This window comes from Nipponia nippon, unplaced genomic scaffold, assembly GCF_047370975.1.
Source record: "Nipponia nippon isolate SJK-2023a ecotype South Korea unplaced genomic scaffold, ASM4737097v1 scaffold_11, whole genome shotgun sequence".
NCBI lineage: Eukaryota > Metazoa > Chordata > Aves > Pelecaniformes > Threskiornithidae > Nipponia > Nipponia nippon.
In genome coordinates, this window is record NW_028262302.1 from 4,625,795 (window position 1) to 4,651,983 (window position 26,189).

Genomic DNA, 26,189 nt, shown 5'->3' on the forward strand with positions numbered 1-26,189 from the left:
TGTGTGAAACCTTTATAAAATGACATGTAACCATCTGTAAGTGTGCTGGTTTTGGCTGGGATAGAGTTAATTTTCTTCATAGTAGCTCGTATGGGGCTACATTTTGGATTTGTGCTGGAAACAGTGTTGATAATACAGGGATGTTTTCGTTATTCCTGAGCAGTGCTTACACAGAGTCAAGGCCTTTTCTGCTTCTCACCCCACCCCACCAGCGAGGAGGCTGCGGGTGCACAAGAAGCTGGGAAGGGACACAGTTGGGACAGCTGACCCCAACTGACTAAAGGGGTATCCCATACCATATGACATCATGCTCAGCATATGAAGCTGGGGGAAGAAAAAGGAAGGGGGGACGTTGGAAGTGATGGCGTTTGCCCTTCCCAAGTAACTGTTATGCGTGATGGAGCCCTGCTTTCCTGGAGATGGCTGAACACCTGCCTGCCCATGGGAAGTAGTGAATTAATTCCTTGTTTTGCTTTGCTTGCATGTGCAGCTTTTTCTTTACCTATTAAACTGTCTTTATCTCAACCCATGAGTTTTCTCACTCTTCCGATTCTCTCCCCCATCCCACCAGGGGGGACTGAGCAAACGGCTGTGTGGGGCTTAGTTGCCAGCTGGGGTTAAACCACAATAGTGAGGCTTTAATATCCTTTACTTAGTAAAGTCTTTAGCATTCTGATCAAGGCATATTCTCTTTGACATCCATCTACACTGCTCTCGTATTCTTTGATGTACTCAAAGTATCTGAGGTAAAGAAGCAGTTTTCTCAATTAACAACCCATCTTTCATAAACTGTTAAATTTACAGGAACTTCCATTTAAGTGCACAGTTACACCTCAGATCGGATGTTTACGCAACCTGTGTTGCACAAAATATTTTGTCTCTGACTTGAAGAGGATTCTGTTTGAAGGTTTCCCAAGTATGAATTTTCACAAGTTTGGGATAACAGGATTTAGACATTCTTATTTATAATATTTAAAATGAAACACTTCCTTTAGCTTTCAGCTTTTTTAACAGGATACATCCAACATTTCCTTTTTGCCGGTACTGAGTTGGACGATGTCTTCTCTTCACTGTGCTCCAAAAAGTATTTTTATGTATGTTTTTAGAAGGAAATCCAGTTTCTTACTTGCAGCTGTTGGCATTTTAGAGCCCTGGAGTGAACCAATAAAAACACATGTTCTTTTAAAGAACATCTATTTTTACTGGACCTTGCTAACAACCAATGACACAGAATTCAAAAAATGTTGGCTCAAATGAATAGAAGGGCTGCATTGTTTTAAATTCTATTTTTAAAACTTCTTTACCGCAAGATTACACAGAAATTTCATATGCTCTTGTTCTTGTGAAAAAGAGTGCTTGCTTTTAGAATGCTATTTAAGTGTTTTAAAAGTAGTTCAGGTATCAAAGTGTTGTAGAGTATAAAATTTTAGTAAGACATACACAAAATTGCCATTTAAGACTATTATTATAATACTTTCACAAACAGGGTAATTAACGATTTTAATTCCTAGACAGCTAGGAATAAATACATTTCAATTGATAATTCAGAACGTCTTCTGTTAATACATTGTTTCCAACATATTAAGACACTTATGTGCAAAGGTCAAATTAGATCACCATTTCTTTCAATGATACCCTCAAAATGGATTCAAGCAGTATGCTGATTGAATATGCCTAGTTTTTTTCAGATATCAACATTCTTAGTGGAAATGAAATTAAAGACGAATTACAAAATGCTACCAAGATTGGTATAAATGTAATCATGTCAAGGTTGACTTGATAGGGAGGTCCATCCATTTTATGTTACTTGTGTTCATCTTTATCATACATGCTCTATATGCTAAATGATACTAGAGTCCCCCTGCTGCTGTTTATTTCACTGGCCTTTCTTCACAGGAGTGAAGTGGAGAGCAGAATAAGATTGCACCCATGCCCTTAGTTGTGCAACCTGCCCTGTAGATCGAGATCTTTTTCCATATGGGCCTGTAGCTAGGTTTTGCTCTTAGCATATTTTCTCTTTTGGAATCAAGAGAATAGCATGAATATAAATTGATCTTTTAAAGGTAGATTGAGATTTTGGCCTTTTTTTAATAATATTTACTGTAAGAAACCTATGCTGTTTTCAAATTGGGAATGCCAAAGCACTGTTTTGAAGAAGAGTGTTGGCAAAGCAGAAAAGTGAGAGGTCTGCTGATCTTACGTGGTGTAATGTGTAAAGTGTCACAATAATGCCTGAAGTAGTGATTGATTTTACTTTTAAAATGGTGTTTAGGTCATGTATGCTAGAGAAAAAAGCTGTTAGAGAAAACTGCATAATGGGGGTTTAGTTCTTCAGTAGTTTTATTAGCACCTTCATGTCTGCAGACACGTAATTTTAATGCTGGACATGGAAAAAGAATTATAGCTGTGATTGTGTGATTTGTGATTTTTTTGTGTATGTGAGATAAACATAGACATAAAATGTCTCAAGTCTGTAAACATATTTGCAATCGAGTGTATTTTAACATTTTTTCTGTATTTCTCTATCTTATGGGAAAGTGTCTTTTCCTCTTTTTCTTGAAATAAAAATGAAACTGTGCATTAAGGAACTTTACAACAGACACTGAGAGAATGCACTAGGCCAGAGAGATTTGCTGCCTTTAAAATAAGTAATTCTGTTAGAAATGAGCCTGGATTTCTAACAGAAGTAATGAAATACAACAACAGATATGTGAATTGAATTTTTTTTAGTAGTACTGCCGGACACCTACAATTATTTAAAACTTATTCAAATATAGGATTGAATCATTCTGTTTTATATACTATGCTGGATACCTAATGTGCAGTACATTGTTAAGGACTTATTTTGTGTTTAAGAAGTGTATGTATTGGTATGTCTTTAAATTTCTGTCTTTAGTACTCCTTATTTTACTTGGACCTCACTTATAATTTTTGCAGTCCTACAGCTCTCTGTTTCACAGTTTTTCTTTTTTTAGAGTTGACATGAGCCATGCTTCATTGTCCCACATACTGAATTGCCCAGGAATAGGTTGTATACACTTGATGGGAAGCTCAGTTCTGTGTCTTCCACAGTCACTAAGATAGCACAAGAGACTGATGTTTCCAGGTCTTTCGTTTGAGACAGCAATGCTTACATGGGCATTATATCATGATTCTCATTCCTTTCTTACTAGTGTTTTCAGAAGGTATTTACTAAAATACTTTTTATCAATTAATTGTCTTTTGTTCCAACAGAGTCTGTCAGCTTTGGGTTTTGGTGGTGATATGCAAACTACTTGCTTGTAATATAAAATTGTTTTAAAATGTTCCTGGTAATGTTGTGTTTTTCCCTAGTTCTAACAGTTGTTCCCCTGCGTCTTCCTGGTACTTCGTCTGTTTTGTTTTGCTTTTTTTGTAAAACAGGGGTTTTTTTCATAAGACAGTGAACTGTCTGCTGACAATTAATTACTCTTTCAAACCAAGGTAACTGGGCAAGACCTCTTACGGTTATTATAAAAAACAGTGAAATATAATTTCACAATTTTCAGATCTTTAATCTTTAAAATAGATGTTAGGCTGACAGGAGTAAGTATACGTGTGTATGCACACAGTAGCAAATGTTAAATTTTTCATTCTTTGTCATTAAGTTAAATATTTAAACAAAACAATCTTAAAACTTATTTTCTTTCAAGATGTGGTGTGTGTTTGGGCATTAGACTAATCTCTTAGCATGAAAAATACAAGTATAAAAATTACATGTATATTTTCTAATAAAAAGCTGGGTCCTGGATTTGGGAGGAGGGTCTTTCATTTGCTTGCTTTTCTAAAAACATGTATTTCTTCCTTTATATCCACTTACTTAATACATAAAAGCCAAAATCTAGCCTTATATTGGCATAACTAGGAGCAGAAATTCAACCTGACGTTTTTAAGACACTTTAAAACATTCCGCAAAATGTCTTTATCTGATACTAAACTGAGCTTTTTTTGGCATACAGTTGGACCAGGAAGAAACTGAATAAGGATGCAGATTTAAAAAACGTAGCTCTAGTACTGGTCTGGGATTGTAACTTGCTTTTGTCTGATGCTTTCACTATTGCAGAAATTGTGATGGGGTTATTTACGTTAATTCATTTGGTTTGTTGAAAAAAATATGCCCACACTCCTCTACTTAATGGGATTCTTTCCTCGTTGCAGTGCAAACGGCTGGAGCAGGAGCTTCATCATCTGAAAGAGCAGAACCAGACTTCAGCAAACAACACGAGACATCTGACTGCTGAAAACAATCAAGAACGTGCTCTGAAGGTAAATCTCCATTTCTTCTTGCAGGCAAATTAAGGTTGTAAGCCCCTGGTGCCAGCTTTCTGGGCTGCATATATCAGTTGTGTACATTTCGGCAGAAGTGAGCTATGGTGTTTGCCAACAACCCCTTCTTTAAACACAGATACAGCACCCTTCTGTTATGGTTTTATTTTATGTTGTGTATGAAAACAACAAGAAAAAAAATAACATATCCTCCAAATTATTGGGCTGGTAATTAGTGCTAAATTCTGGGGGTCTGTCCTTGCAATATTAATTTTATAACGTGAAGAAAACTGCAACTATTTGCCTCATGGTACCTTTGCAAAACTAATATTTTAAAGCATGGCTGTTTGATCTGCTCCCAGCAGTGTGTGCTATATTAATAACATTGTTGACCTATACTACTAGTGACCACATAGTTGATACTACTATTTGCAAAAGGGTAGCTAGTTGGAATTGGGAGGAGGAATAATAAGTCTTGTCAATAAGAATAAAAATGAGCAGAGAGGCGGGAGAGGGTCATAGAAAGGACAGTGTAAAGTGACAGGTTATTGCTGCTTTGAGAAAGGGAAATTGTAACGTCAGTGGAATTGATAGCTACATAACCAGCAATCTCACCGCTAGCCAGAATAAGAGACTATGCCAGGTAAGACGTGCAAGCATCATGCACACCTATTCAACACACTATGTTCTTAAAAACCTCTTGTATGGGTAGTGGAGAGACAATATAAATACAGAAGTTACTCTGTTGATATTGTGTTGTCGTTTTAAAACTGTGTTTGATTTAGGCAGTAAGATCCAAATGTACCTCATTTCTAGGCAGGTTTTCCTCTGCCTCCTTTTTCGTTTTTGTTTTTTAATATTTGGGAAACATCATTATTCATGCAACAATTTGACTGATGGAAAGTATAGGAATTAAGGTAAATCCTTGTGTAGTTTGACATTTCTCAGTAAAAAAAAGTATAATGAATAAACAGAGAGAGGCTGTGTGCCACACAAATGCTGTATGTTCCGCGGATTTATAATTGCCCTCAGAATGTGAAAGCAATCCATCCTCAGATGACTAGAAATAGAGATCATAAACATTCAGGGCTGTTTGTGACAACAATAATAGTATTGTTTTGAGTCCGGTATCACTTAAAGTTAGTGCTTGCTGAGCATGCTACTTATTGAACATAGTATTGTTTTTCATTAATTGCATGCTGACTTGTTTTTTCTGTGTCATGGAAAATATTATGCAGAGTCTTTCTGTTAGAAAACAGAAATGTTTTATCAAAACTACACTTTTTACATTTAATATTTCCTGACATAATGCTTACAGAATAATTATATTTTCAGAGCAAGAAGTGACTTAATAGTTCATAGTGTTACTAGGATTTCATTCTAAGCCTGATATTGCTCTCCCAGCACCTAATCTTTAAAGAATTTAATTTCTGACTGTCAGAGGCATTTTTTGATTTTTCGAAGTTAGAGGTTAATTGGTCGTAGTCTTCTAGAGATGAGAGTCTGGGGAGGAAAAAAGGAATGCTTTTCAATTTTTGGTAAAGTTGAACTTTTTTTAATATTGTACCTCTGTAGAGTTTGTCTCAGTACTGTTGCCTTCATTGAGGACAGGTCCATCGGAGTACGTTTTAAAAGGCTGATGGGTCAAGTTGAATTCTTGACCTTGAAAACTTTAAAATGCCCCTATGAAATACTGGCAATAGTAGTTAGCTTTGATATACAGCATATGAACACTCATCCTGACCTAAGCACTCATGTAAATGAAAAGCTTATCACCCCTCTTTAGTGTAGCTACAGCCTCAAAAATATGGATGGGCTAGTAGGGATGAAAGTCGTGCCAGCGACTCCTGTAGAAATGGGTTTGACCGGTGCTCTGGGCCTGGCTGTGGCTGGCCGGGGCGCTCCTGCTGCCGTCAGCAGCAAAGCTCCCTGCTGGAGAAATATCCAGCCGCAGCCCCTTGACCGGTAACGCACTGTGGGGTCTTGGCACACACCTTCCCTGTGAAACCCTCTTGTTCTTAGGTACCGCCTCCTGCCTCTTGTACGTGCTCAGTAGCTATCGTAAGTGCTACATGCAGAGTGCATGTACAGACCCAAGAATCCCCTCCTGTCTCCTCTCCACTGCAGATCACCCTCTGGTCATATGACCGTTTTCAGAGAAATAGGACAGGCCGTTTGTCTCTGTGATGCAGGGTTAAATATCAACACAACTATTTTTATTTTCACCATGATCCAGAGATCTACATTTACTTTAACCACTGCCACGTGCAAACTGGGAAGTGCACTATATACTATTAATTCGGATGTAAACAGCTGTCCTGCAGAAAGAGTCCAGCTATTCCTTCTGTGTCTATCCAGGGCAGTTTCTGTTAAGAAAGTTGTTTTGTTTTCTTTTTTTTTTTTAAATCACTAATTTTCCCTACTGTGTTAAACTTAATTAATGTTGTCTGATTCAGTTTGGCAAAAGATGTATTCTGGTGGTAGGTGGCAGATGAGGCATTTGATCTGCTTTAGATTTTTTTCAGGGAGTAACAGAAGTGTAACTATCGGACGTGGTGCAAGGATACTTGCAATCTTAACTGGATAAAAATACAGTAATCAGGATCAGCTAGATTAAGGATGGCATGAAATTTTGTGATAAAAGATGAGATCATTACCTCTGTGGGGTCCTGAAATACACTTAACAACAAAACCTAGCGGGTATTGTTTCTGTCTTACCTTTAAAATCATCTCATAATAGTGAATTGCTTAGGAGGAAAAAAGTGTAAGACCAATCCACAAAAAACCTATTTCATTCTACTGATGGTATGGTCTAACAGGTAAGATAAGCTGCAAGCTTTCAGCTTTATTTTTAGTTATATTAGCTCACAGGGCTGCTGACACCTTTCTTTGAGGCAGTAGCAGCCCGTAGAATCCTGAGAGAGGCAAAGCAGCAGAGAGACAGATTGTAACTGTGGGAGAGGTGTGGTGGCACTAAATTGGCCAGATCCAGGATCTGGAAATCACAAAGATGATGTAAGCACTCTTGCATCCTTTTGTTTTTACACTTTTAGATCCCATGTCACACCTGAGGATCATGTGGTGAATGAAACATTTGACACATAAGACATGCTGTATAGACCTGTACTGTGCCATTTCATCTTATTGTATGTCATGGTTTAACCCCAGCCAGCAACTAAGCTCACTCCCCTCCTCCCCAGTGGGATGAGGGAGAGAATCAGAAGAATAGAAGTGACAAAAACTTGTGGGTTGAGATAAGAACAGTTTAATAATTGAAATAAAATGAAGTAAAATAGTAGTAATAATAACAATAATATACAAAGCAAGTGATGTACAATGCAGTTGCTCACCACCTGCTGACCGATGCCCAGCCAGTTCCCAAGTGGTGATCGCTGCCCCACAGCCAACTCCCCCCAGTTTATATACTGGGCATGATGTCATATGGTATGGAACAGCCCTTTGGCCAGGCTGGGTCAGCCCCCCTGGCTGTGCCCCCTCCCAGCTTCTTGTGCACCGGGCAGAGCATGAGAAGCTGAGAAGTCCTTGACCAGTGTGAGCACTACTTAGCCACAACTAAAACATCAGTGTGTTATCAACATGATTCTCATACTAAATCCAAACCACAGCGCTATACCCACTGCTAGGAAGAAGATTAACTCTATCCCAGCTGAAACCAGGACATTGTGCAATATAACATCTGCATGTCTTTAGTAAGATAGCTCTTCCTAACAATCTCTGTCATACATATTAGTAGTACGTGATTTAAAATTTCCATATTTAATGTATTTATTGCACAGAACATTCCTCGTAGTGATGTGGGCCATTCAGTCCCACAATGCCAAACTGGTACTCCTAATTTTTATAATATTCTTATTGGTCATAGGGGATTGTATTAATTGAACGAAAAGGCCAATTTCAAATCTTCCCTCCAGGCAAGGCCCACAACTGCACAGAGGTCATTCAGAGAGGCCTGTGCACCCCTATTTCCATAGTTAAAGTAAAATAATCCTCTTCTTTGTGAAACCATTTTAGAAAAATCTCTTATAATATTTCAGATTGAATTATAGCTAAATCTTTTAGGGATAATTGCTTCCTAAGGGCCTATACATTTGCGCTCTTAGTACATTTTCATAAAATAAGATCTGCAGAGTGCTTTGCAGTTCTAATGTGTCAGGGTCTATACGTAAGATTATTCATTTGTGCTTGGCCTTCATAATTAACATTTGGTCTCTACTGATTCTGGTAAATGTATTCCCACAATACCCTGAAATAGCTGATTCAATTAAACATAGAAAAGTTGAAGAACTGCTGTTTTTTCATTAGTATTCAAATATTGTTGTGGGTCATTTTATTGTTGTTAGCTTTGTAGTGTGTATTTTTGAAATGCAGAGTTTTAAATATTACATTTTCCTAAAGAAAAATAAAGATTTTGCCAGTGTGAATGTCCTCTTTACTCAGTTGAAGAAGAATAGGAAATAAGTCTTGTGAAACAAATAACTTAATGTGAAAATTCATGAAAATGTTTAACTGGATTTGAATGACACATAGGGAGAGGTCACTTTTTTCCCACAGGCCTGATTTATTTTATAATTTTTAATTACATGGTACATTCTTCTTAAAGCAGCTATTAATCTGCTTTAAAGATCAGAGAGACATACTAATTTTACTTCCAAGCCAAACTCTCAAAATGGAGAGGAGGGCTGTTTCATGATGATACACAAATCAGGTGCCCTTCCGTGACTAAATGAGTTTACTCCATCCGAGTATGATGTCATTAGAACTTGTAAAGGTTGTTAATCTCCTTCAGAGCTGTTAAGATGTTAATCTTCGGTTATGATCGGCTTGTTTTGTTTTTTCTGACTAATCAATCTTTTTAGTTGTGATTTTCTGTAGAATTCATCCTACATGCTTCCATGTTTTTACTGAGAATATCATAAATTTAGTCAGAGGCAAGAAAGTGACCTAAAGGAGCTGTCAGAAGTTCGTCTACAGTAGTGTCATAAAGCAGTTGTAGCTGATCTCTCTGCTTTCTGCTGATGCATAAGAATTGTGTGAAGGGCAGGAAATCCACCGTGCATAGCAGTTTGGTAGTTGTTCCAGTGATGATGCCTGTGAAAAAGCCACTCCAGAAGACTTAATTTAAGTACTCCCTGATGCCTTTCATAAATTGTATTAAGCTCTGTTTTGATTCCCAGAATTTCCCAGATTCTTAGAGTAGAAACCATTTCTCCATATCTGCTTGACAATGCCAACCGCAAAAACAAATCCAGCTGACTAGTCAATGTATCATCCATGAAGAGCATGATCCCAGGAGAACCTGGTGTCATAAGAGCTTAAAAAAAATTAAGAAAAGCTTTAACATGAAGTTTAAAATGTTTGCTACTGTTGAAAAGCATGGAGTATTCATGCTATTTAGGCATATAATATTGACTCTGGAATAAAGTGCTTATTTCAGAAGATAGTAACTGTGGCCCTTATCTACAAAAACTAAGTAATTCTAACAATGTTTTTCTTTTTAGAGCTTCAGAGCTGAAGCTTCAGATCTTCATTTTAGTGAGTTTAGAGCTGATTTATGGCTATGAAGCCCCTGATTTGTTTCTGACAGAGCCATACGCTTTTGAAATGCTCTGTAATCCAGGGAAACTTGCCTGAACCTGTGGTGGGAAACTGAGAGATTCCAATCTCATCTCTTCTATTCAAATTCCAGTTCAGTGTACAATTTTTACATTTTATTATAGTTATTAATTGCATCCTAGAAAACTCTTAGAGAAAAGCCTTTCAGTACTTTCATGATCATTTTACATGAGGCAACAGAGATCAGGTTGATTTATTAGAAACCTAGAACATAAGTTTTGAACGTGGCAAGGCCCAGCCCCATCCAGAACACCACTCTGCCAGCTTCAGCCATTTCGACTGTGGCACTGTTGTTAACTGCAACAGTGATAGAAACTGGCTGCTGATAACCAATATTTTATAGCTAACAGATGAATAGCTATGTTACCCACTGGTGAAGTGGGTGTTACACCTTTCTCCAGTTTCCAGCTACAGAGTAACTAGACATTACTCTGCAAAGAGTTTAAAACTTGCTGTTGATCTACTTGTTCGTATGGTGTTATTGCTTGGTAAAAGATGCTTTAAAATACTGTGATTACTTCAGAGTGGTTGGGTTTTTTTTCCATGTAGCAACTCAGCAATATTCATGTTGAACAATCCACCTATTTCTCTCACATTTTGCTATGAATTCTTCTGGCCCATATGCACTGTTCCCTCTGCATCTAACAAAATATCAACCTGTGAAAGCTCAGCTTGAGAGCTCACTCTGTGGAGTTTACCCTAAAGCAATCACACTTTTCATTTTGGATGTCATGTGCTACTACCTATTAAAGGGACTGCTGTCACATTTGCAAATGAACTTATAGGTATGGATCTGTTGGAGAGGGTCCAGAGGAGGGCCACAAAAACGATCAAAGGGGTGGAACACCTCTGCTATGAGGAAAGGCTGAAAGAGCTGGGGTTGTTCAGCCTGGAGAAGAGAAGGCTGTGGGGAGACCTTACTGCAGCCTTTCAATACTTAAAGGGGGCCTACAAGAAAGACGGGGACAGACTTTTCAGCAGGGCCAATAGCGATAGTACAAAGGGTAATGGTTTGAAACTAAAAGAGGGTAGATTCAGACTAGATATAAGGAAGAAATTTTTTACAATGAGGGTAGTGAAACACTGGAACGGGTTGTCCAGAGAGGTGGTAGATGTCCTGTCCTTGGAAACATTCCAGGACAGGCTGGATGGGGCTCTGAGCAACCTGATCTAGTTGTAGATGTCCCTGCCAGTTGCAGGGGGGTTGGACTAGATGACCTTTAAAGGTCCCTTCCATCCCAAAGCATTCTATGATTCTATGATGTTCGAAGACTGGGATGCCAGCTTCATATTGGAAGTAGAAGGGGAGGAGAAGTAGACTGCAGATCTTCTGCTCAGTGCGAGGAGATACACTGTGCCCTTGCATTTACTTATGATCTATATCTATTTTTCTGAAACTACAGGAACATTTCAGGAGCAATGGGAATAGTTAACAGGCTGCTTGGAGGTTATCTCCAGCAAATAATATGTTGTTACAACTAATCCTGAAAGGTTCTTCATGCTATTCTTCCAATAACTTACAGGAGGATAAAATACTAGAGGATTTATCAAAGTAAGCTGCAATCTCTAACTTTGTGCAAGAGCCGTTTCAGTAGTTCAGTTTCTTCTCCTAAGAAAGGCGCTGCTTCTTTTCTTCTGCTTTCAGAAGAGTTGTCCAGTTCAGGTTGTAGAAAGCCATGATGAGTTCATTTCACTCTCCAGTAGCTACCCTAAAGCAGTATGTGCCCTCATTTAAATGCCTGGGCAATGTGAGAAACAAATTTGCCACCCTGTCAGTAAAACTGGTTGTAAAGCACATGAGATCACTATTAGTTTTTAGAGTGGAAGTTTGCTGAAGTTTGAATGATTGAATTGCTTTTAAGTACATAGTGGAGGTGGAAATAAAAGAACTAGTAAAACTTGGAACATGCTGTGGACAATCTGGATGTGGATAAGAATGCACAAACATTTTTCTTCAGTCACTGCTTCCTAGACACTTTATCAGACAGAGTAGATACAGTTGCAATCTTAATTGCATTGAACAGACCCTTTGCTTATGCTGCACCCAAAAACACTTAATCACAAGGTCTTAAAGTGTGTCACTAAGGTTAGACCCAAGTCTGTTCAGCACTTATCCATGCTAGAAACATGATTAGTCACTTTATGGCTGGTGTTATTAAATAGTACTGTAAACCTCAGAGGATATCGGTGTAAGCCAGTGCATCGTGCCATAAATGAACACTAAACTGAGGCCCTGTATAACTCCTGCAGAAATAATTCTGTCCATGTTCCACTTCAATATTAATTTTCTGCATTCCTTTATGCTTAAGTTGCAGTGTCTCCAAAAGCTATTGCTACAGACTTCTGACAACCCGCCCAGTTATTTGTATGTATGGAGAGAGAGAAAATAACTTGTATAATCCTACAGTGACCAACATCCCCCCTCAGTCCCAGTGGAAAAAATGTGAGCACCGGTCAAGTGGTCTTTAAAGCAGTTATTTGAAGTTTCCTTGGACCCAATTGTTCCTTTGAGCCAGATGTCATAACCTGGTCCTCTGGTCAGTTCAGGTCCGGAGATCCTCAGCCAGGCATTTCTCCTTCATCTGCTGTCATTTATTTAGGAGTGTAACAGTTTGCTTACGTGTATCCCCTATAGGCAGGAAGTGACTAACTTAGCACAGGTATTTGACCATGAGTCAAAAAGCTAAGTTCAGAAATTTGATCTACTAGTATCACTTTCAGTTGCCAGTTTTGTTAATTGTTTTTTGTAGCCATCCAGGCTGGTAGGCTTTATTTAGTTATGCAGATCTTGACAAAATCGTTGTTCACGAGTGACAACTACATTCTTAGTGACAGTCTCTTCCCATCTGGTAATTAATGTTTTAGCACTGATAGACATTTGTATTCATTGACGAAAAAATATCTGAATTTGTATAGGGAGTTGAAATTTAAAATAATTGCTTAAATGTGCCATAAGCGAATAATACAATGTTTTCCCCGATGCAAAACATGGGAAATAAATTATGAGATGAGACACCTGCCCTTCACTGAGAGTGAAGTCATCCAGAATCCCTTTAGAAACACAAGCTTCCAGAGTCTGATAAATCTAAGTTATACGAAACATCTACCTGGGAGCTGAAGAGAAATTACGTTTGGTAACATTAGTACTTGCATGATTTTCAGTGATCAGCTTGTGATGTCACTGAGCGTCTGTGTGGATAGGCGGCAGGGCCATTGGTACTGTTCTTGGTTCACTAAGGCATCATTGTGGGCTAGAATTTTGAACTCCTTCAAGCCTTGGGTTGTTTTCAAATGGAAGGAAACAAATAGATGTACCCAACTTCTCGTCTTTGCTTCCTCAGTTGCACTGGCCATGCCACCTTCCTGTATCTGTAAGGCTGTCCTTTCGCTGACAGCACGGTCTGGTGTGGCAGCCCTGTGTGTACAGTGTTCTCTGCATAGCAGCTACCCAGGATTTCTTGGACTCTGTTCAAATGAAAGAAGGCCAAGCAGTGGTGTTTCTTACTTACTGTGACCTCAAGTCTTTCAGAATTGTTTCAAAGCAAAGTAATATATGGATGAGAGCGAACATTTATTGACAGAACAACATTTGTCATGAAAATGATCCTGAAAAGAGTTGTATCTCTCTGATTAACTATGCCTTGTCTAGAGCATTGTCTGTCTTTAGGAATTTTAGCATGCTTCATATTGCCTGTAAACAACTACACAAGAATGGCACTAAATGTGTCTTGATAGAGTGAACAAACAACTTCTTGGCTAAAAGAGTCTGTTCACCTTGCCCGAGGAGTGTAAGTCTTCCTTCTCTCCTGTTAACAGATGCTGAACATTTCTTAACCAAAGCAGATATATTTATTGAACTTCGATTAAGTTCTAAGCATTTATTTTTTATTACTCATTCACACTTTGTGTTTGATGTCAGCTTTCATCTGCTCCACTAAAAATTCCTTGGAGGGCTGTTCCTTTTTATTTGACAGCCTTCAAATCTCTCTTGGCACAAGATTACTCTTGACAATCTTAAACATCAACAAACTGTTTGTATATACTACAAATGTCCCTTTGTCATTGGGGATGATGTGGTCATTCAAACCTTTTGGCTGAGTCTTTTTTTTTTTTTTTTTTCCATTTCATAGGTAGAAATTGTCTTCCCATGAGGTCAGTCAGTGTTACTACTTCCGATTAGCAGAAGTGTTATTTCTGATGAATGCAGCAGGTTCTTGGAATGCAATATTTTGGTTTCAGGTTATTCTAAATCTGGATTATCATTCTCGCAGTCATCTAGGCTGCTTCCATGTCCTCACTTTTGGTATGCAAAGAATCATCTCTTTCATGGTAGCAGGCTTCTGTGACCATGAACTTCCTGTTGACAAGGCCCTCTCATCCATGTTTTTCATTTAACCATTCTGTCATTGCACATCTGCACATATTAACTTAGCATTTTACAAACACTTTGTGCTTTCACGCACCTGTTTTTCTTTCTGACGGGATAGATTCCACTTTATGTGGTTGACTCATTTGACAGCTGTCTGGGTGACTTCCTGGAAGTTCCTTCCTTGCTCAGTTATGCTGCCACTTGGCCTTCCAGTTTCAAGGATGCTTTATTTCAATTAAAAATGCTGCAGAATATTTACAGGTTTTTTTGTCTAAACTCTGTTAAAGGACCTCAAAACTGGAATAGTTGATGGGTCTGGGGAAGATCTCAGATATATGTATTCTAGAAATACATATCCTGAAATAAACAAATGTTCTGAAGTTGTAGAAGATGGAACAAACTATGCAGGTATCCTGTGGCCAGGTAGAAAGGTGTCTGCTACCTGCTGTTTCACTTCTTATCTTCATAGAGATGACACCCATGCCTTAAACCAATGATAAAAAATTGGTGTGTTCTAAAATACACTGAAATTCATCAGTATCTTGTAAATTAGAATCACAGAATCTGATATGTAAGCAAAACATACTGTAGAAACCACAATCATGTTAGAAAAGCTACTTATATGGAAAGGTGAATTCTTATAAAAACATAAACTCTATTTAACTGCGTTGATAAGCTTCGTTGCCATCTTCAACGGTATAGTTTCCAGTCATGGGTTCATTTTTCCTTCCTTCTGCCCAATAACACATCAATAGTAGTACTACTATGAACCTTTGTAACGTCTGAGGAGGTGTCATATTGCTGGCACTTCAAACAGCTATCAAAAAAGTTCTTTTACTTTCCCACTAATATGGAGCTTAATTTCAGGATTGCATGGATCAGGAACGAAGGGCATATGTTAATCTAATTGTAAAACAATCACGAAGCCTAATGTATCAGACTTACTATACGAAAACTAGGACTCCCTCCTTCACCTGCCACTTTCCGATACTATAAAATGTATTTCCAAACTTAGTTAAGAGATTCTAAATCTGAAGCCATTTTGTACATAAAATAGTAACTGTTTTCTACAATGTTTAAAGAAGCCCTTAGCATTAGTTTCTATTAATAATATCCCTAATATTCACTGGCATGGTTTTCAAAATACCTATCAGCATCATACCATAGTAAAACAAAGGGAGTACCAAGAATATTTAGCCAAGTTAAGTTTTTCCGTTCTCAGAGGTACCAAGTATTAAATGATGCTGGAGACAAGATATCAGATTTAATGAATGAAGAGGAGTGACCTTGTTATGTATTATTTTATATTTCATAAATCTTGTTTCTTTCTCCCTGTGAAATCTGTTACTCATACATGCAGAAAGAAAGTGTGGTAAATCTTAATTTTCAATCATTTTTTCAGTGTCTTACTGTATACCCTTCATTTTTTATGCTGCACAGGAAAATGATCCTCTTTTGTTTGAGCAGCAACTGTAAACAAAATCTGGAGCCCGAGTGCATGATGACATATCAGTTATTTGTCCTACAATAAAATGTATAAAAGGTAGTAACCTAAGCTGTTGTGCAAAAGGCAAGCTACAGGGTCATTAAATAGCAAAGGTCTTGCTCTGACCCATCCGTGACCTCCTTATCTGAAACGCCTCTCAGAATTGATAGAATCTACTTTAGATCTTGGGTAGAGGAAGCCAGGGATAGCATAAAGGATCAATATAAATATTTCAGAATTTTAGGTATTTACTAAAAAGGAGTCTTTGGTCTTTGTATGTTTAAGTTTATCCAAATTTCTGTTCAGAGTTGGAGAACCCTTTCGTAGCATTTTGCATGCAAGTGATCATCTAAATTGTGGTTCAGAGTAGAAGGGCAACAAATGGTAAAGACGGACACTGAAACATTAGGTCTTAGTATGGTTGTAAGGCTGCAGACTAGCCTTGATTCAGAAGCCTCAAGGTGCTATGTGTTTGCTCTTATTTATCTTTGTACTGTAATCTGAAAGTCTCTCCTGTTCTGTTCCGAGGTGAGAAGCTTTAGGTTTTAGAATGAGACGAAGTCAAAAGAACCCATGTCCAGAAAGTGCAGCTTGGTGCTTAGCCATCGTTTACTCAGAGGAGTCAGGACTCATTTTGCCTGTCCTTTTTAATTCCCATCTATTTATTTGATCTGGTGCAGAGGCGCATTGTTGGTGTTAGGGCACTTGTGCTCCTAGATCATAGAATCATGGAATCAGAATGGTTTGGGTTGGAAGGGACCTTAAAGATCATCTAGTTCCAACCCCCCTGCCAAGGGCAGGGACACCTTCCACTAGGCCAAGTTGCTCAAAGCCCCATCCAGCCTGGCCTTGAGAGGCTTTTGAAAATCCCTTTCTTTTCCCTGTAAATGAGAGCAAAATCCTGATCTGGCTTCCATGTGTGCAGCCACACAGAGGTGTAAAGGAAAAGTGGACTCTGCTGTTCACATATTCAGGTTGCTAAGGAGAAGAAATAGACTCCTTGTGTGCAGTAGGCGTGTATTTCTACCCTAGCAGTATACAGGTCATTAGGAGAATGCTTGAAGAGCAGAAGGAACGAATGGACTTGGATTTATTTTGATCTTCTTCTGTGAAAGTGGGCTTTATGAAGTAAAATATTCCTCACCTGTCTTCCAGTAATCTCCACAGCTTTTCTCATGAGATTATGGACTGGCAGCTGAACTTTGGCTTTTCTCTAGGAGTAAGCTTTAGAGTGCTACGCTATATGTTTGGGGTCAAGTAGTAAATTTGATAATTCAGTAATTCTGAGTTTCCAGACCTTAACCATAAAAACCTTGTGCAGACACACTGGTGTACCACCTATTTAGAAAGTATATTAATATTATCTTTACTGATTAACACAAGCACAGATAGAATTTTGGCATATGAAGTATGTAGCCTTGTTTTTTATGATTTGAAGACTTGAAAGGTATAAAGTAAGCTTCACATCAGCAGAAGTATATCAATGCATTAGGATTTCAACTCAACATATATTAGGTTTATCTTCATATTTAGAAACACAGCATGTATAGCTCTGTCATGTAGCGGAATCAAAATTGCTCGTTACACTTGCACAAAAAATGAGTCATTCACTGAAAACACTCAAAGAAGGTCTGATTTCTCCTGTAAAATACATTTGCAATTAAAACCTCAATTTCTTATGCCTCCAAAATTCAGTCAGCTGTGTTGTTACTTCCAAAATTTAGCCTTCCTTAATGGTAAGGTAAATATATCTTACAAAGAAAAAGCAATAAAAAGGTGAAATTAGAAAAGAACTCTCTTTAAGCTTTGGATAGGAAGCTGACATAACAAATGCTATTGTGTAATAGTAAATAAGTGTATATCACATTGCCTGAACATAGTATTAATGTGTATTGGTGATTGTGTTAAGCTGCTAAGCAGCCGAATTTGCAATTTAAAATTAAACTCAAAGACCCAAATGTCATTTTGTAGTTAGATGCAATATATAAAGAAACCTTCTGGGACTTCATTTTCTGAACTGTGTTGGTTGATACTGGGTTTTCCATCTCCAGAAGTGATTCTCCACTGAAGAACAGATGTCATCTTTCACAGTTTTACTAGACATATTCAGATTCCATACAGTTTCATATATGTGCCATTTCCTTATGGATCACAGTCAAGATGATTATTTCAATGCTCGTTTGTTTATTAAAGAAATACTTGCTATGCTGGAGGGGTTATTAAGATGGTGGTGGTGTGACTTGTGCATAGATTTCTTTCTTTACAAATATCTTGGCCACACATTGTGAAAAACCGAGAGAATTTATTTTTAAAAAATCAATACCATTTAAACTATTTTTTACATTAGAAGCATCATTTGGACCAGGCTTTCAAACACTGAAGCTAATCTTGTAGATTAGGCCTGATTCTGTGCACATATGTAGCAGTGACTGCTGGAGAGCAGTCCTGCTGACATTAATAGTTACTGTTATAAGATCTAAATTTTGAGAAGAAATGAACCATTTCTTGCTTTGATCTCGAAGCTTGTGAGTTCCACATGCGCTTAAATTTTAATACGACTAGGTCTCAAATCTGTGAAGCCTTAGGCTGTTACGAACACATTTAGGCTGTTATGACAATATTCAGAGATCAGAGGAAATTCTGTTCAAATTTGTTTTCATAACCTAGGTATCTTACATGATACAACGAGATCTGGTAAGAATACATTGATGCTTTGCTGGTCCTTTCAGAAGAGCTCAGGCCAGAAGACATTTTAACAGGAAAAAAACTTTGATGTCCACATTAAAAGAATCTATTATCCTTTCTCATTGAAAAATACCGTATCCCTTCAAAACCTTTCCACCCAAATTCTCATTAAGAGCACCTCTACTTTAACCATGCTTCTTACTGAGTTCTTTGGAAAAAAATGAACAAATCGTAAAATACGTCATTGCCCTGGTACTTTAATCCTTCATGCCATCTTCTGAAAGGATGAAATGATTTAGTACAGGATTTTAGTTTAAAAATGGAACTGTGTTTGCTCCACTGTTAAACAACTGAGTAAATGGTTTGAATAGTCTACTTGGTGTCAAGTAGCCACATTTTGAAGAGACACAGAATTCAAACTTTTTCCTTGCGTATAGTCTAGAGGAGAGATTTAGTACACCAAACTTTATCATTTTTTTGTGTTGTGTTAGACTTTTAAGCATTTAAGAATATCACATTAAATTGATTGGTTTCAATTGTTATCTGCTCCAATTTCTTACAGTTGAGCTGTAACTGTCTTAGATGTTGGAGGAGAGAGTGGCTGAGTGACTGGGAGGAAACCTTGGAAATGCTGCTCATAGTTCCTTCTGTTTGGAATTGCTATACAACAGGAACAACAAAAACACTCGTTTTCCAAACTAGATAAAATAAAATCTGTTTATCTAGCCTATTAAATCTGGGTGCCAACTTTCAAGCAGATGCAGTTTTAAGCTCTGTAGATGCTAAATCCTGAAACATTTGGTCTATAAACAAAAAGCTGACATCAAATACAGCATTGCTGCTAGACATAGTAATGGTGTATATATCCTGCATTCACACAAAATAGGGAGATGATTGCTTTTTTGTATGTTGCTTGGGGTTTTTTCTTATGTTAGAGTATTAAAACAGATATTAAATTTTATCATTAATGCGGTGCGTGGTCTCTCTTCAAATCCCCTTAATTACAGATTGACTCCAAGGATTACACAACATGGATTTTAATTTTGACTGAAACAAAAAGAAAAGCTGCTTAAAAATTATTCTTGCTGAGTGACTTGTTGGACCACAAAACAATTTTTAACATCTTTTGACAAGTGTTGTCAAATTTTAAATATTAAAACAGAGCTAAGAGCACCTTCAAACTCCAATTGTATCATGTCTACTTCCCAAATAAAATGTTTTATTAACTTTGTCCTCACAAAGGAATGTCTGCTTCTCATATTTTTGTTTTTTCAGTTATTCTTTAAGAGAAAAAGACTCGCAGTCTTGCTGAGATGTGTTTATGTTTGAAGAAAGTGACATCAGACTTCATATTTCCTTTCTTTGGTAATTTGAGAAAAATTACCAAGCAGAGTTGACGTTGTAGCAGCAACAGCGCATTTCACACCCTTGCGTTGTTTCCCTTCTGACCCCTATCTTTAGGACTTAAGAGCTCCACTCTGAAAAATTCATTCCAGCTTGAAACTTAGAATAGCAGGTCTGAGTCCAGAAACAACATTTTCACAAATTGGGGCCTAATCCAGTAAGCCTCACACAGGAAGCTACTTCTGTGAGTACCTATTATTCATCTGAGTAAAACTTTAGGGATCAGTTTTTAGTCCGTTTCTTATGGGGTTTTTCCCCCTATTTCTTAAAAGATAAAATCAGCTTCCCAATTTGTTTCATTAAGTAAAACTCATTTTTCACAGTTAAAGCTTATTAGTATTTTTTACAGTTTTACTGTATATCTCCTGCCTGTTCTTTAAGACACACAAAAAAAAAGAAGTTGCTCTCCAGAGCTGCATCAAATAATAAATGCCCAAAGCTGAATGTCCACAACTTCTCTTGAAGTTAGGTGCAGCTGAAAGCACCCCTTATCTCTCAAAATGTGGGTGCAAGTTTCTTGATTCAAAAATCAACTCCTTTTGTGACCGAGTAATAACTTTGAATACAAAAGCCTGGAGGAATGAGAAATTAGCTTTTGGCCAGGAGGTCACTGCAGTACTGAGGGATAAATTTATCGTTGCTGTTTAATGGTAGTTAGTGGTTTGATATAGTTCCCCTAACTCAGTTTGTTAGCTTAAAACATGCTTTTTGAGACTTCACAGATCTGCAGGTAAATAACACTCTTATGGCTGCATCTTTGTATGGGGTGAATTTTTTGCACTTAAAAAGGGTTATTTCAACAAGCTTTTCTCTCCCTTTTTTTTTAGCTGTCTCTGAATTGTTGCTATCAGAACATTTAATGGTTTTCTTTAGTGTACTAGTGCACTTTTTTTTTTTTAATGGTTCAGATTAAACTCTGTTGCTTTGTATTACAGCCAAGCATAAATCCTTCCTATTTTAGCAGAAAAGTATTTCTAATGCAAACCAATGAACAGGCTAATTTATACACAATATTGTTCGGTCTAATTTGTTCATTATGTGTAATAGTCTCAACAGTATATGATTTTCAAGTCATGTGTGCTTAATGCAGAGGACAGAAATAGCAACAAATGAGGCAAAATAGTGAATACGCTTGCTCTTTATGTTTTTTGTTACAGTCTTAACATATGTAGGTTAATAAGTGTGCTTGTGCATGCGATTTCTTTTAAATGTTCGTTAGGTAATGCCCAGCACCGCGAGTGACACTGGCTGCTGGCAGAAGTTGGATGCTTTACATTCGTTACAGTTGTGTTCTCTTGGTTATATTCAGTAAAGTTTTAAAGGTATTATTGGTGAGACTTTTAATATAAAACTATACAAAATAGTTCATCATTTTTGTCAAAAACCGAGATAAAATGGCCTAAAGGAAATAACAATGACTGATTTTTAATGTAAAGTTAAATTTTGCGAGTTGTGTCTGGAGGCCTGTTTTGTGAGACTGTGAACTATTTTGAATGCCCAGTGAAGTTAATAGGGGATGAGGAGGCTCAGGGCTGTTCAGACAGATCCTTTGATAAATAATACTGTCTCTTTACCACGCCGGACAAAATCTGGAAAAAAGAAAAATCCTGCTTGTGCCCTAACATAAATAAATGTATGCATGAGCGCTGTCTATCTTATGAAGTCGTTTGTGTTTGTTTAAGTTGGAGCACAGGACACACAGTAAATCTGGTGTCTGGTTTTTGAAACTGGAGTGTGTAAGTGTCTACGTCAAAAAGAAAATCGTTCTGGAATCTGAAGGCTGAGACTGACAGGAAAAATCATCCTTTACAATAAGTAAGACCTGATTTTGACATATGTTATCTTTTCAGCAATGTTGTATGTTTGCAATAAATGTGCTGTTGATATAGATGTGAGGGTCGCACTGCTTTGAATATAAAATTTCAGGAGTTTTTGCTGGATCTAGATTTTGATATTCAGATTATGAACCAGTTCTGCATTTTGGGGTGAGGGGTGTTGCTAGGGCTGTTAGTTTCAGTCCAAGTGTAACCATCTCTGTTTAGTTTAGCAGTTTTTCAGAACTAAATTTTAACTGTCAGTAGCTGTTTCATTTTTGTTAATATATTACTTCCACCCCTCCCCCAGCCCCACACATCAACTACATAAGTGAAGAGTGACTATATAATTTCTGGGGATTTGTTCTGCTTTTGCTTTCCATACTTTTTCTCTAGCTAGTCAGTACCTCATGGCTGTTAAACAGGATGTGCTGTTTCCTGGAACAGCTAATTTACAAGCGAGAACTTTTTCGGTTTTGTACATATTCTTGCACAATAATCAAAAAACCAAGGTTTATTCTTTTGGTTTGGGGGATTTGCGGCTTTTTTTTTTTAATGTTTTTTTTTTTATTTATCCTCTTATCCACTGGATTAAATCTCTTGTTTAGTTATTGCAAAATCCCCTCGCTGTCTTTTTAGTTGAACCTGAATCATGAAAACAAAGAGTCTGAATTACATTTGCGGAAGGAAATGTTCAATTGAAACATGGTGCTTGCAGGTAAATCAGTGGACACTGAAAATGAAATAATTAGAAATAGAATGGCTCTTTATTTTATGTGACTGATTTGGATTTGGCTACATCTGAAAAGGAATGAAAAAATGATCTCTTTGCTTGAGATTTGTCAAACAATGCTGTAAGCTCCAAGTTATTTTGAGGTGGTGAAAGGTGAAACATTTGACATGTTCTTTGTGGGCAATGCTTTCAAAAAAGAGAGGGCGGGAAAGAGGCGTTGCCACATCAGAGTTAAGGGTGTTTGTGGTTGTCCATGACAGCGGCTCCAGTTTTAAAACACCTGTGTTTACTTTCCAGCTTTTCTCAATCGGCCTGAAAGTGGCCTAAGAATGGCACAGACAGACCTGCAGTATGGCTGTGTTGCCTTTGCAACACATGCACACACACACACACACACACACAAAAAGAAAGAAGAAGACGACAGAGATAAATCTCTTGTTATGCAGCTAATCATTAACAGCATTTTTGTGCCTAGCTGAAAACATTTGGAACTTTTCTAAATTTTTATAGTCTATCAGATAGTGCCTGTATTTTTTTTCCTAATCTATTAAGCTAAATTTTTATCTTTGCTGGTTTGTTTTCTAGCAAAAATAAAGTCAATTTAGTGTTGGTTTGTGGGGGGTTTTTAGTGGTAAATAACAATAACTAAAATTGGTATTTTTGTTGCAAAGTGGTATTTCATTTCAATATTTGAAAATACGTGTACCAATACTCCAATTAAAAAAAAAAAAAAACAGGCACAGCCCTCTCTCTGCTGTGCTCCCTGAAAAAATAAACTCGTCTTACAGCTATTTTCTGAGTAAGAGTTTTGCTTCATAAAATCCTAGTATTTGATGTGTGATGTGCTAGCTTGCATTTATTATGTAAATACCTTGTCCTGCAATGGGTTATAGAGTTAAGTTAGGTGTAAAAGAGACATCTCTTGAAAACTGGGTAGTGGAGATTGAATGTTTTAAAAAAAAAAAAAAAAAAAAGACAAGCTGAGAGATCACATCTTTTCAGTGCTTGCTTAGAAATTTAAAATCATTTGTGGGTCAGTATTTAAAATATTCATCTGATGAGAGACATTTTTTACTACTACTCCAAATTTATTTATTATTAGCTTTAAAATTTGTTCACATCCTACAAACTTTTTTGGCTTTTTAAGAAAACCTCAGCTGCTTTCTGTGGTATTTTTTAATTGATGTAACATGTCTTCCACCTTCTACTCCAGATGACATGCCTGACATTCCTGTTTATAAAAATATGTCTGCTTCATAATTATGTTTGTTTTTCTTTATGGATCACTCAGTATAGGTCAGGTTTTGTTTTCTGGAAGTAGGAGAAAAAGGCAAAAGAAAATATAGCGCTGATACAGGAGCACAGGTGACTTAGACTGATTTCTTTTCAGAATTGTGAGCTTAATAGACAGATTCAAGGTCAGTGTATGGGGGTGAACAACATGAACCCCCTTAACCAAGATACGTAGCTTAACTGAAGCACAATTACTTTAATGCTGTTGGTCTAACATGATGACTTGACAGAGCAAACGGGGAACATGCCAGTCCCCTCCAGATCGGGCACCTCTAATAAACTGAGAAATTGTACCAGAATGATCTTCCTCTGTGATACACAGCGGAGCAGCCACCTTTCCATGGCTTTCCCAAGGGGTAGGAAAAGCGGTACTGGTGCATGCTCTGACAAAGCTGCCTTCTGCAGAACACAGAGTGCTCTCAACTGACTGCAAGGAAAGGCGCTCAGAAAATAGGGGGGTTTAATGTCCTCTCTTTTCAGTGATTCAACTAGAAAATCTGGACAATATTCATCTGAATCAGCTTTGAATGCAGAGAAGAGCTTGTGAACTAGATCCTCACCTGAGTATCTGCACAGTAGTATCACTGAAATCCACATAGTACCTCAGCTAAGAAATGGGGGGCACAAGAGATCTAAAGAGTTCACAGAATTTATTCCAGGGGGCTGTAAAGGTAATTAAATGATATGTCTAAAAGATAGAGAAGTTGTCACGTTTATTAAATTACCAGGTGTAGATGTGTTTTAAAAGCAAGCTGGATAACGTCAATATATGAAAGGGGAAGAAAAAGCTTTGTGAATGTAACTGTTTTTCTGAAGGCAACATTGAGATCTGGATAAGAAAGAGGTAAATAGGGAGCTAATATTCAAAATATGTCTAAGTGGTTTGGATGCCTGCCGCTCAAAACTTTTAATGGCTTGTAGGTGTCTAACCCACTTACAGTTTTTTGAATCCCTCTAAGTACCTGTCTTGAGCTGCCTCAGCACCTCTAAAAATCTGATCTTCTGTTCACTTTTTGACCTCTGTTAAAATTAATCCCTGCTCCCTGTAAAAGCTGATGGTTAAATAAGAGCAAAATTAAAGACGGAAGTTTCCTGGTGGTTAAAACTTGAGTGACCTTAAAAATGGAATTGCCTCTATGGAATAGTTTGTGCTTGTGACCATCTAGTAAGTCACTCTAGCTATTCACTTGGGGATTTTTAGCATTAAAATATCGGTGAAATACCTCTAAGTCTTTACACATTCATTACAGATGTAAGACAAAATCAGCCAGCTGTCTAAGGCATAATTATATGTGAGTTGTAGACCAATTGTCCTGTTAGGGATGTGTACACAAATCATAGAATCATAGAATGTCCTGAGTTGGAAGGGACCCACAAGGATCATCAAGTCCAACTCCTGTCCCTGCATAGGACAACCCCAAAAACCATGCCATATGTCTGAAGGCGTTGTCCAATTGCTTCTTGAATGTTGTCAGGCTTGGCGCCATGACTGCCTCCCGGGGGAGCTTGTTCCAGTGCTCCACTACCCTTTGTACAAAATGGGTACTGTTCACATGGTTGCTCAGCCAGCCATAGATTGGCTGTCTCTGGTCTAGGCTGAGTAGTAGTGTTAGGGTGGTACTGAATCCAACACGATACCTAGCATCTCACTTGGGAATAATTTCGCATAGACCCTTGAGAAGAGCTTGTGTGGCCATTTGTAGTGAGTCTGCAAAGCAGATTTTCGGGAACCCTCCTAAATTTACTGGACTTTCCACTTTTCCTGTTCCTGGACTGGAATAACATAAATATTGAAGGAACTCTTCTGTCTTAAGAAAACACAGCCAAAAGGGGGCAAATACAGAAGTTACAGTCTCTGCAGCCTTTTGGTTTTTTTTTTGTCTTACCTAACAGTGCATTTGATACCACAGATCTTGCATATCTTGCTACAGCTGAAATATCATGGATTCCCCCCCTTCAGTTTGGTCAAGGCCTGTGTGCTGGCAAGATTGCTTGTAGCATCTGGCTTTTAGTCACTTTACGCCTTTCTGATCCAGGGGTAAGGAAACATCTTAAAGGTAGGATACATTTTCATCAGCCTCAGCGCCACCTCTTACTGTGTTTCCAGGGGATATCACATCCTCAGAAGAGTGTACAAGTATCAAGCAGTAGTGCGTCTGGTTCTGCATGGACCACCTGGTATTGTCTCATCTGGTCTTATTCAAGCTGCAGTCGAAGGGAAGCCAAACAGTTTAGTTGGCTTCTTTCTACAATATGTCAATATCTGAGATTTGCAAAGCAATTCTTATTTGTAAACATCGTGCAGTGGATTTGGTTTCTCCATTCAGTACTTGATTTGGGAAAGCTGCATTCTTAACCACCTGATATATCAGCTACTACCCCTGATCCTCTCAGGGAGGTTGCCTCCTGCAAAGTCTTTACTGGTATATATACTTAATTTAGAGAAGCTATGGGTCTTCCACTCACTGTAAAAACTCAAAAATCTGT

General features: G+C 37.7%; 1 protein-coding gene across 1 annotated transcript in view; it reads left to right on the forward strand.

Moving 5' to 3' along the window:
- The window catches only part of MIPOL1 (mirror-image polydactyly 1), a 199,097-nt gene that overhangs the window by 92,072 nt on the left and 80,836 nt on the right, over nt 1–26,189 (forward strand). Inside the window, exon 15 of the mRNA XM_087747228.1 lies at nt 4,177–4,284. Coding sequence (XP_087603354.1) covers nt 4,177–4,284 — 108 coding nt within the window. The remainder of the gene's footprint in view (nt 1–4,176; nt 4,285–26,189) is intronic.